This window comes from Hevea brasiliensis, chromosome 6, assembly GCF_030052815.1.
Source record: "Hevea brasiliensis isolate MT/VB/25A 57/8 chromosome 6, ASM3005281v1, whole genome shotgun sequence".
Lineage (NCBI taxonomy): Eukaryota > Viridiplantae > Streptophyta > Magnoliopsida > Malpighiales > Euphorbiaceae > Hevea > Hevea brasiliensis.
In genome coordinates this window covers 103,285,587-103,298,022 of record NC_079498.1, presented here as the reverse complement: position 1 = coordinate 103,298,022, position 12,436 = coordinate 103,285,587, and the positions used below count along the sequence as shown (strand labels likewise).

General features: G+C 30.6%; 1 protein-coding gene and 1 non-coding gene across 12 annotated transcripts; both read left to right on the top strand.

Annotated features, from left to right (window-relative positions):
* The first annotated feature begins 210 nt into the window (after positions 1–210).
* On the top strand, positions 211–317 carry LOC131181161 (small nucleolar RNA R71). The gene has a single exon (XR_009149789.1). It is a non-coding gene; the product is annotated as a small nucleolar RNA R71 (small nucleolar RNA).
* A 3,853-nt stretch (positions 318–4,170) lies between these two features.
* LOC110636016 (elongation factor 1-alpha) lies at positions 4,171–11,136 on the top strand. 11 transcript variants are annotated; one of them, XM_058148947.1, is made up of 11 exons: positions 4,174–4,512; positions 4,996–5,379; positions 5,473–5,556; positions 5,691–5,761; positions 5,918–5,990; positions 6,216–6,340; positions 6,687–6,842; positions 7,076–7,163; positions 8,466–8,561; positions 9,071–9,130; positions 9,574–11,136. In XM_058148947.1, exons 1-11 carry the CDS (start codon positions 4,479–4,481, stop codon positions 10,929–10,931), a joined length of 2,529 nt encoding a protein of 842 aa, XP_058004930.1. In that variant the 5' UTR covers positions 4,174–4,478; the 3' UTR covers positions 10,932–11,136. The 11 variants fall into 11 exon arrangements, with proteins under 11 accessions (XP_058004934.1, XP_058004935.1, XP_058004930.1 ...); XM_058148948.1 differs by having other exon boundaries at positions 4,177–4,512; positions 5,025–5,379; positions 5,911–5,990; positions 6,208–6,340; XM_058148946.1 differs by having other exon boundaries at positions 4,177–4,512; positions 5,476–5,556; positions 5,911–5,990; positions 6,208–6,340.
* Positions 11,137–12,436: the final 1,300 nt, after the last annotated feature.

Below are 12,436 nucleotides of genomic sequence, written 5' to 3'. Positions count from 1 at the left end.
ACTGAGTCTAGTTCATAGATCCCAGCTTTCTTTGGCTCAAGTGCTCTAGGATTTCCCCATAAATGGGTATTATGAGCAATCTTCTCTAATAGATCATAGCATTCTTCACGTGTCATTCTCATGCACTCTCCTCCTGCGTGTGAATCAATTGTGTTTCTTATGGCTGGAGTAACTCTGGTGTAGAAATTTTGAACAATCATCCATTTCGGTATTTCATGATGAGGACATTGCCTTTCAAGCTCCTTAAATCTCATCCAAGATTCATACAAAGTTTCATCATCCCTTGGTTTAAAAGCTACCATCAAATTCCTCAAATGAGTAGTTTTCCCAGGTGGGAAAAATTGAGATAGAAAAGCTTGAGATAGTTGCTCCCAAGTAGCTATAATAGCTTGTGGAAGTGAATCATACCACTCCAATGCTGAATCCCGAAGAGAGAATGGAAATAAGGTGAGCCGAATAACTTCATCGAAACCTGTGTTGTCTTTGTGTACCACATATCATCAAAAATTTCTTCAAATGAGAATGAGGATTTTCAAGTGGGCTACCTCCAAATTGTGAATTCGAACCATTTGAATAAGACCGCTTTTTAATTCAAATTGATTAGCTCCAATAATAGGTCCATATCTCTCACATCAGTACATCTAGGAAAAGCATAGTCTAACATGGATCTTCTTTGAGGATCATTTTGATTAATAACCACATTTTGCCCGTTTTGCTCGTTTCCTCCATTATCTCCACCAATAGCTCTATTTTGATTCTCCATATTTTCGATTGTCTCCTCTTGCTCAAATATTTGTTGTTCTTCCTTTTCTGCTTCTTTTCTTCTCTTGAATTCCTTTTTGTTGGCTCGACAGAATTTTTCAATTTCTGGGTTGAACAACAATTCGGTGTCACTTGTGCTTTTCGATCGTCTCATAAACAAGAAAAGTACCTGAAAAACACAAGGAACAATAGTAAAAATAAAAGAAAATAAAAATTCTAATTAGCTTAAAACAATTAAAATCCAACTTAAAACAAACAATTCCCCGGCAACGGCGCCAAAAACTTGATACTGTGTATCATCTACCTCTCAATCATGCACATCTGTTTATCCTGGGTCATCTTCTCAGCCTGCGATGACACAAGAGAAAATTCAACAACTTATAGATGAAAAAGCATCACGAATGATGGCAGAGATGATGGCTGAAATACTTGATCAGGTGCGAAAGGAGTTAAAGACCAAAGGTGGTACTCAGTTTGCAACATCTTCACATCCAACCACTTCAGACTCCACAAATCCATAGGATAATCTAGATAATTGACTATGCTATTTATGTTTCCGTTTAAAGATATTATTATGTGCGGAATATTAATAGTACTTTTTCTGAATATGATTGTATTTTAACTTACATTTTATTAATATTAGCTACTTTGTATGGATTATTTTACAACTTTATGAATATATGCATTTTAATTATGCTGATTAGGAAAATCATAATTAATATATTGTATTTATTTATGGATTTTTTATTAATTTATTCTATAGGAATAACAAAATAATTAAAAAATAATAAATAATATTACTTTTTGATGATTTATGATTTAATTAGTTTAAATTTTAAAATTATTTAAAATTTTAAAAATTATTTATGCATTATCGACAGACCATATAACTTTAACGACGGATTTAGTGGCAAAATTAGACATGGATTTGTGACAGATTAGCGACGGTATTTTTCTGACGACAATAATAACTGAAAATTAATCTGGTTTCATTTATATTAGTGACGGCATATTTTGTCTCTAATATTTAGCGACGGATAGAATTTTAGTCGCAAAATTTTCTAACGAGTGTTTTAGCGACGAAAACGTATCCGTCGTAAATCAGTTGTTAAAATTTTTTGCGACGAAAACTAGCCCATCTGCAATGGATATGGTCTGTTTTTTTTGTGGTGATTATAAGATCTTAAAATCTCTACTTTTTTGTGTTATTAGTTTATTAAGTTTATATTATTTTATTAGTTTATTAAGTTTATATTATTTTATCAAAATTTTAAAGATTTTGTATATATATTGATTCATCCAACATGTTAATTTTATATTTGTCTCTTAAAACAAAAAACTCAAACTCAATTTTTTATTTTTTATATCTTTTAAAGGTAAAATAAAAATAATACTTCTTGATCGATCATACTTCAATTAAAAATTTTAATATTAATTAATTTTTTTCTTTCTTTTTGAAGGAGGATGGAGAACAAAGATATCAAAGGGAAAGAAAAATGACCGCATTAATTTACCGTAACACAGCTAAACACATGCGTCTCCTAATTACACAGCTTAATAGTACCACTCTTTGACACATGCTTATCCTTAATTAAGGATGTTATGATTAACGATTTTAATTTACACTCCCTCCATCTCATTTCAAAAACTTTTTGAGATTTTTACATGCAAATTAAGGAAATTATTAAATAATATTATTTTTATAAAAAAATTATTAATTAATTAAAATACCTTTATAATAAAAAAAATAAATACATTAGAAATAATAATAGATAAGAACAAAATTTAAAAAAAAAATAATGATTTCTTGATTTTTTAAAATAAAAAAAATGAGACAAAAATAATTTCTAAATCACCTATTAGAATAGGACGAAAGAGTATATATTAAGCCTGCTAGTAATATGTAGGATCTTATCGCTATTTGTGGATGTGATTAATGGAGGAACAATTAATTATACATACCAAACCATTGATTAGCTTTATTAATTATTTTGACCATAGCAACTACTAATAACTAAATTAATGAATAAATGAAAAATCATCACCATTTGAATTCAATTCCACGTTTCAAGTCATTGATTAAAGAAAGAAAGTGTTATCTTTAAATTTATATAAAAGTGAATTTAACAATTTTTAAATTAAATATTTATATTAATATATTTATTATGTATATATAAAAAAATATATAAATTTAAATATAAATATTTGATTAAATAATTATTAAATTTATTCTCATGTAAATTCGAGTTTATAATAGTCGTGACTTCAATTCGAAGGCATGCTTGTCCATTGATGGAGTCATTAGCACAAGTGTAGACATTCATATCCGTATTAATTGCCTTAAATGTATATGTAGACAACTTCTTGTTAATTTATGGAGTAAAACTTTTTATATATTAAATATCCTTCGACTATTTACGATTTTATATTCCGATGACGACAACTTGGAATTGTCAATTATTGAATTTAAACGTCTCTATCTAATCCATTAGCTGGAACTTAAGTTTTTTATATACGCTAAGTTAAAAAAAAAAAAAATAATTAAGAGAGATAAAATGGAGTGGAAAGGTGAAAATGATAAATTACTCGTATAATATTACTCGAGTATTAAAGTTAATCAAATTGGCACCATGAAAACATAACTCTTAGTTAAGGCAAAAATGCTTATTTAGAATTTTTGAGTTATGTTAAATAATTATAAAAGTCTTTAAAATATTTTAGAGTTCAATTAACTTTTTTAATTTAAAAAAAATAAATAACTCTTTTATAATTTACTTCTAATATAAATTTAATAAAACCATATATGAAAACTTTTTAGTATACGAAATCCTCATTATCAATTTTTTATATTTGATTTATAACATTTTAATAAATGATTACTGCGTCATAGAGCAAATGGGTAAGCTGTTTTTTATCAAATGATTCAAGAAGAAGTTTATCTGTAGAAAATATGATGAACATAATAATCTCATAAAGAAATTTATTGAATCATTTTTTAAAAAAAAAAAAATCTTATTGATCTATTTAAGGGAAACATATATGTAGATTGAGGATTTTCCCTCTCTTTCCTCCTTTCGTTATTTTCAGTTTTCTATTGAGATAATTTTTTCATTAAAAAAATTAGAGAAATTTAAATAACTAAAATCGAATTATTTAAATTTTTTAAGAAAAGAAATTATATCGAATAGAATTTTATGGAGTCAAACCAAAGATGGTTTGATTGGATTTGTTATTTTTGAGCTGATAAAAACGTACCCAAAAAAAAATCTCCTTGAAACGTAGGATTCAAAGAAAACTCATCAAATTGATAAAATAAAAAATAATACAAACAAAACATAATCCTTTGAAAATATCAATACCTTTGAAAATATCAATACAAACACTGCCATTTGGGCAAGGGAAGAGAAAAATTCAACATAAACAAAAAAAAAACTCCAAATGACATTAACTGGAGGCCACGCTACGCATTCTACGCTCAACGTCAACGTTCTACGCTCAATGACATTAAGGAAAACCCAGGTCTGAGCTCTAAAGTTACCTACTGCCCCCCTCCCTCCATCTCCATCTCGTTCTCCTATCTCTCTCACACGCACACAATAAGAAGTGTATTATATACTTGCAAGAAACTACTCTGGCCGCGATATTGTCACCGACTTTTGTTGCAGTGGTCGTGGTTGCGTAAGTCCTGCAACTCTGCAACTTAATTATTCTGGAGAATGAACAGGGCAGATCGCCACAATGAAACTAGAGGTATTAATTGTTTTAGCTGATAATTTATAATGAGTGCACATAGTGCCAGGAACTTGTATTTATGCTTCTCCATGACAGAACTGATGCTCTTTTTATTGGTTTATATGGTTCCATGAAGGAATCATTTCATTTCTTATTAGGATTTTTTTTTTTTTTTTTGATAAGCAGAGAAAAATAGAAGTTATCAAGGGGAAAAATCAGCAGGGAGGATACCCAGAGCCAATAGGCTCTGCCCCATACACCCACCTAACAGCGACCAGACCCTGCTGATGAAAAACCCCTTGAACAGAAAACAATGGACAAGATCAAAGAAATAGAAAGGCTTACAGCTATATAACAGCAATAAACTCATCCAAACGATGTTTGGTGGACATATATATATATATATATATATATATATATATATATATATATGCAGCGATATATTTCTTTCTCCTCTAACTATTTGAGGCATGTTGTTAATTATTTGCTCATTAAGAACAGATCCGAATGAATCTAGCTCATCTCATCAGGAGAATCGAAGTTATCCATCTGCGTCTGAGAATTATAAAGGTATTGGGCCGAGGCCATATTCATATGGTGAACTAGCAAATGCAACTGATCGTTTCTCCAACAACGTTCTACTTGGCGAGGGTGGTTTTGGTCAAGTTTATATGGGATTCCTAGATGGTAAATACTGTGCTATTAAGAAACTTAAAAATCTTCCGGATGTACAGTCGGAAGAAAATTTGGAGAATGAGATCTTGGTCGTAAGCAGAGTCAGTCATAAAAATCTTGTTCAGCTGATTGGTTACTGCATTGATGGAGCCAATAGATTGATTGTTTTAGAGTATTGTCCCAATAAGTCCTTGAGATCTAAATTACATGGTGAGTCCTATTTCTTGCCCTCAGATATATTCAAATGCACAAATAACAAATAGATATGACATATTAATACCTTACAAATAAGAAATGGTATAGAAGAAGGGGAGATTTTGGACTGGCAGAAAAGAATGAAAATCGCCGTAGGCTCTGCGAGAGGATTGGAATATCTACATGAATATTGTAAGTATATAATTGGACATGTTCACTGCTTGCCAGGCTTCAGAGCTCTTGAGGCTCAATCTACTTTTCTTTTTAGTTTGTGTTAATAATTTATTCTCTTTCAGAGTTTTCTATTCTCCTTATATCTTTTTCAGGTAAACCTAGAATCATACACTTAGATATCAAGCCAGATAATATTATTCTCGATAACGAATTTGAACCAAAGGTACTTGATCTATTAATGCAAAATTTTATTTTCGAAAAATATTGTAAAATTTTGTGGAACTCATTAGTTTGATATTAGGATTAATTTGGCCGTCTTTTTCCATATATATCATAATAAATTCATTAATCTACTTTAATCATTTTGTTTAGATTGCAGATTTTGGACTTGCCCTATTCTTTTCAGATGCTGCTACTCACGTCTCCAAGTCAACAAATAAGGGAACCCAAGTGTAAGATGCAATTTTCTTTCTATCGTTTTAGTTAATTACATTACTATTATTGTCTCTTTTTTTTTTAATGCCATTATGATCTACTTTTAGAATATTTAAAAAAATTTTAAAAAATGAAAACAGAAAAAAAGAAATTAGAGCTTCTTTAGTGAACATATAAGATATTAATTTCTTAAAAAAAATTAACATAAATGTTTATTGTGCTTATTAATTGTAGTTATGCAGATCCAATGACAACGAGAACTGGAAAGTATTCTGATAAGTCAGATATTTATTCTTTTGGTGTTGTACTTTTAGAGCTGATCACGGGAAAAAAGCCTATGGATAAAGACAACGACATTGTTAATTGGGTATAGCTCTACTAACCTATAGTAGTAGTGTAATATAAACATTGTGATATTTAATTACATAATTAAAATATAATAGAAAGCCATTTAAGATACAAAACTCACCATCAAAACAAAAGCTTTATTTCCCTAACCAAACGCAAAAAAGAAGAAAAATGATAGAAACACCATTTGGGTAACTTGCATTCATCATGAACACCCATTAAACGACTTAATAGTACATTTTATATTTAATTAAAGAAAATAAAACTTTAAAAGTAAAATTTCACATTTGATACATGTACATTTGAATTTCACATTTGAAATAAATATGACTTAACAATTTTTTTTTTTTATCAATATCTTTCAGGCAAACTCTCGAATTAAAAAAGCTCTAAAGGGAGAATATGAGGTTTTTGTAGATTCCAGATTGCAAACATTTGACCACGAAGAAATGTATCGAATGATTTTCTGTGCCAAAGCTTGTGTAAATAGACTTCCAAAGTCTCGTCCATCTATGAGAAGGGTAAAAATTTGAATTTGATCATATATTATGTTAATAATTGGCACATATTAATGAGTTCCACTTCAATGATATTAGAATTGTTTTCCAGACTATACAAGATTTCAAGTTTGAATCTCAATAAAAATCAAATAAAAAAATGGCACATTCCAAACTCTATTTTAACTAATTTTGTGGAAGCATAGAGAGATTACATAGTTGACTTACAATCTTTTTATCTTTGTTATGCGATGTAGATACTTCTTGCTCTCGAAGGAAATTTGCCTCTAGAGAATTTATGCGATGAGAAGGACAACAAACTGCGATCGAGTACTATATATAAAGGTCCTTTTCTTATGAACTGTGATATCCTTTTTAAAATGTTAATGCATTTTCTTTATCGATAATAAATTATACGCATGTATAATAAATTTTGACTTAATTAATGCCTTAACTTAATGATAAAATGAGATTATCTTAATGTTAAAAAATTCCTAATATTAGAACTTACTCGGCCAGAAATTTTACTATCTTAGAACGTTATAGTTAAGGTCCTCATTGATCACTGGGCTTCAATTCAATTATTTTAATTTTCTTAGTTTATTGGATTTTGTATTGAAAATAGGACTTTTTCTAGTTTAGAATTAGAGATAGATTATAAATAAATGATAAATATAATTTAAAATAAATACTAAATAAAAAAAATTGTACGAGTAATAATTAAATATCACGGGGAAAAGTATTATACATATAATTTATCGTGATGCTGTGAGGGTTAAATACATCACTCTTTATATAATCACAATCGCATGTGGACAGCAGGTGCTGATCCGCCTAAATTCAGGCAGTGGTGGTCAATATTTTTTAAGATAAATTTGAAAGTAGAATTATTAATTGGTATTGTTTTGTTGGACCATGGATCTGGTTTCAATTCCTTGTCTCTCTATGATCTGGCGGAGGTTGTAAGACTATATAGAGATAGGCTTAAACCATTCAAGGAACCTTGAGATGAGAGTTCTGAATTGGTGGTTCTGGACATATTGGCAAAGAGTTAGGACAGGAAATTCAAGAGCTACTGAGTGGAGGATAGTGAAACATTAAAGAAACTAGAGTTCTTCTAGGATTAACTCCATTTCAAGATCCATGCTAATATTATTAATTACTATATAAAATAAAATAATAATTTTATCTAGTCAACTTGGCCCTATTCAATAATATTATTATAAAAGTTGTTAGTTATTTTTGTAATCGTTAGCTATTTTATTAGTATTTAACAGTTGAATATTAGTTATTATATATTATTTTTTTTGAAATATTTTTTTTATTTTTATTATTTTTTTAATTTTAGTAGGCAATAAAAAAAATCTTATTATTGGTCGAGAAGAAGGAATAACAAAGGAGAGGAGGGAGGGAAGAAACCAGCAAAAGCAAATTCCAAGAAAAACAGACTAAACCTGAAATTTATAAAAGGAGAAGTGGCTAACCTTTCATGTAAATGTTAGAGATTAAAAGAAAGAAAAAACATTTGTAATTATATTATCATAAAAGAAGTATATCTATTTGTTTGCGCAAACAGTACATCTGTTTCTATATATAGATGGAAGTACTCCGACCTTATAATGACACCAAATACCTGGCACCTAACAGCAAACCGGGAAGAAATCTCGCCGGCATCCACGGCTGGCTCTAACTTGTTTGGGTTGTTCAATTGGATGAGAAAAGCTAATCGCCAACCCAGAGGAGGTGAGGTATCCTTTTTTTTTTTTTTTCCGTATATTGTAAAATAAATCCAAATAGGTTGCACTTTGTTACATTCTCCTATCTATATCCGTACAATTAATGTATAATATGAATGGTAATATGAATTTTTTTTATTTAAATTTGATTTATTATAAATTTAAAATATATAATATATAATGAGATTTGTCTATTAAATAAATAAAATCTATATAAATTTATAATAAATCAAATTTATAAGTAAGAATTTCCCAAACAAATATTGTTGATTCCAGTTAATTAGCTCCAATAGGATTCCCTTATTTCCCAACAGCTATATATATATATATATATATATATATATATATATATATATATATATATATATATATATATATATTTCTTGATATGTTTGTTATGGGAGTAGACCTATTGGTTTTGGTTAGATTTATTTTTTTTACCCTATTATTTATTATTAATAAATTTATATTTATCAAATAAAGTTATTGATGTGATTTTCTTTTATTTTCAATTAGTTAAAAAAGAGGAAAGAGCTATTCCAACCCAACCAACTCATAATGACAGCACAGAGGAAGGTATATGTATATATTTTTTATCATCTTGCATATATGTGGAATATATTTTATTATTTTAAATTTTTATAATTGAAATATCTTAAATATAAATTAAAATCCGTTATTAAAGATCTCTAATAAATAGTTTTGAAATAATATTTTTCTTAATATTAGTTTAAATTATAATATAAAAAATGCTCTGAAAATTAAGGGCTAGAAAGTGAGAGAGAATAAGAAGGAAAGAGAGAAAATTGTGAGGAAAAAGCAAAAATTAGAAGTATATCTAACATTAAATTTAGTTTAGACAAATTATAGTTCTAAAATAATCATTATTTATATTTAATATAAGTTAGTCTTTGCTTTTTTTTCTAAGCTCTCTTTGTCTCTGCAAGAAAGCATTCTTCAGCTAGCGCATCTCTTTTTAAGAGTCGTTTTTATTTTATTTTATTTTTTTTTATTTAAAGCTTGTCAACCAAATCTTGTCATGAGGAAGAAGAAGGTTCACATAAACATTGTGGTCATTGGCCATGTTGACTCCGGCAAGTCAACCACCACTGGCCACTTGATCTACAAGCTTGGAGGTATTAACAAGCGTGTGATTGAGAGGTTTGAAAAGGAGGCTGCAAAAATGAACAAAAGATCATTCAAATATGCCTGGGTGCTGGACAAGCTGAAGGCTGAACGTGAACGTGGAATCACCATTGATATTGCTCTCTGGAAGTTTGAAACCACCAAATATTATTGCACTGTCATTGATGCTCCTGGACATCGTGACTTTATCAAGAATATGATCACTGGTACCTCTCAGGCTGACTGTGCTTTGCTCATTATCGACTCAACTGCTGGTGGTTTTGAAGCTGGTATTTCCAAGGATGGTCAAACCCGTGAACATGCCCTGCTTGCTTTTACTTTTGGTGTCAAGCAGATGATTTGCTGTTGCAACAAGATGGATGCTACAACCCCAAAATACTCGAAAGTTAGATATAATGAAATTGTGAAGGAAGTTTCTTCCTACCTTAAGAAGGTAGGTTACGACCCTGAGAAGATCCCATTTGTCCCCATCTCTGGTTTTGAGGGTGATAACATGATTGAGAGGTCAACCAACCTTGACTGGTACAAGGGCCCTACCCTCCTTGAGGCCCTTGACTTCATCGATGAGCCCAAGAGGCCCTCACACAAGCCCCTCCGTCTACCACTTCAGGATGTCTACAAGATTGGTGGCATTGGAACTGTTCCTGTTGGACGTGTTGAGACTGGTGTCTTGAAACCTGGTATGGTTGTTACCTTTGGTCCCTCTGGACTTACCACTGAAGTTAAATCTGTTGAGATGCACCATGAGGCTCTCCAGAAGGCCCTTCCAGGTGACTATGTTGGTTTCAATGTTACGAATGTTGCTGTCAACGACTTGAAACGTGGTTATGTTGCTTCTAACTCCAAGCATGATCCGGCCAAGGAGGCCGCCAATTTTACCTCTCAGGTCATCATCATCAACCATCCTGGCCAGATTAAAAATGGATATGCCCCCGTCCTTCACTGCCACACCTCCAAAATAGCTGTTAAGTTTTCTGAGATTCTGACCAGGGTTGATAGGCGATCTGGTCAGGAGCTCGAGAAGGAGCCTAAGTTCCTGAGGACTGGTGATGGTGGGTTTGTAAAGATGATTCCCACCAAGCCCATGGTTGTGGAGACCTTTTATGAGTATCCTCCTCTTGGTCGTTTTGCCGTAAGGGACATGCGCCAGACTGTGGCTGTTGGCGTCATCAAGAGTGTTGAGAAGAAGGATCCAAGTGGTGCAAATGTCACCAAGTCAGCAAAGCAATGAGAAAATCAAGCGTCTGCTGAGTGAAGTTACAGTTCTTAGTTTAGTTATGTTTTTTATTTATGTATTGTTGCTGTTATTTTCAGAAACAGATTCAGTTTCTTATCCCTGCAGTTTTGTGTCCCTCCTTGCCGTGTGTCCCGAGTAATTATATTAATTGTGTCCCTGGATGTTATGGAATTATGGCGTTTTTGGGATTTGATAGCAATGACATTTTCAAAAATGATTTTAAAAGTATTAATATAAAAGAATATCAAATTTTTGAATGGTGTGTGCTTCGTGATGCTGCTTGAGTACCCATTTGATCCAGGTGTTCCAAAGTATACTTGGCCAGGGTGGTTTTAGTCAAGTTTACAAGGGAATAATTCCAAAATCCAAAGGATATGGTCGTTGCAGTTAAGAGGCTTAAACATCATTCTGATATGTCGGGAAAAAAAAAAAAAAAAAAAACCATCATTAGGATTCGGAGGAGGGCGCAACTTCAATTTCTCCATTCGGTTTATAATTTCTTTTATTTATTAAAAAAGTCATGTATGGGACCTTGACTATACGAAATGACTAAGCTGGCCAAATATGATATTGTTTCCTTAAAGAAGGGGAAAAAACATTGCAGGAAATGGAACAATCGATTGGTCAACTAGAATGAAGATTGCCATGGGTATCGCCAAAGGATTGGCATTTTTACGTAGTATTTATTTATTTATTTTCCTATTTTAAGTCTCTTAATTGTATATTCCTTGCATGATATTCATATTTACACCCATAATCATTCATCGAGATAATAGAAGTAATGATAACATTCTTCTTATGATAAATTTGAAACGGAGGTATGATATTTATAAAATTAAAATGTTACTGTAAATAGGATAAGGAATTTGCACTAAATATAAAATTTGATTAAATCTTGAGTTAATTTTTGATATGGAATTAAACTCACTCAGTTCACATTTTTTACATGGTATTAAAGATTACTCTACTTCCATGTTAAGCCACCTCTAGATATGTTTGCCTGCAAACTTTACGCTCTAATTATTCATATCGGACATTAAAAAGTATATGTAACACCTTCACTATAGGCAGTCCGTATATTTTACTGTTCCGACGACTCATGTCTGTTCAGACAGTCAAAATGTCTGGAACTACACCTAAACTATAGTGAGGAGGCATAACTTGAAGAAACAAATGTTAAGAAAATATAGGAAAAATGTAGAAAAAAAAATAAAGTAAAATTTAGAGAATTTATTAATTGGTATAAAATAATAAAAATAACTCGATGAGCACCATAAAAGGGCATTTTGGTCATTTCACCCCCCCAGAGGTGAATTTTGACCTAAATGTCAAAATTTAAAATTTAGAGAATGGAATAATTAACATAAATTAAAATTACAAGTTTATGAATTTGAATTAGGAAAAAGAAGAAGAGAAAAGAAAAGGGAAAGAAAAGAAAATAAAGAGCTTATGACAAATTAAAAATTTAAAGTACAAATATATATATATATATATATATA

Coding starts and splice junctions, on each gene's coding strand:
- LOC110636016 (XM_058148945.1), top strand. CDS start 4,479: ATGAACAGGGCAGATCGCCACAATGAAACTAGAG. Junction 5,380..5,472: donor CTTGAGATCTAAATTACATG/GTGAGTCCTATT, acceptor GAAATGGTATAG/AAGAAGGGGAGATTTTGGAC. Junction 7,164..8,465: donor ATCGAGTACTATATATAAAG/GTCCTTTTCTTA, acceptor GGCACCTAACAG/CAAACCGGGAAGAAATCTCG.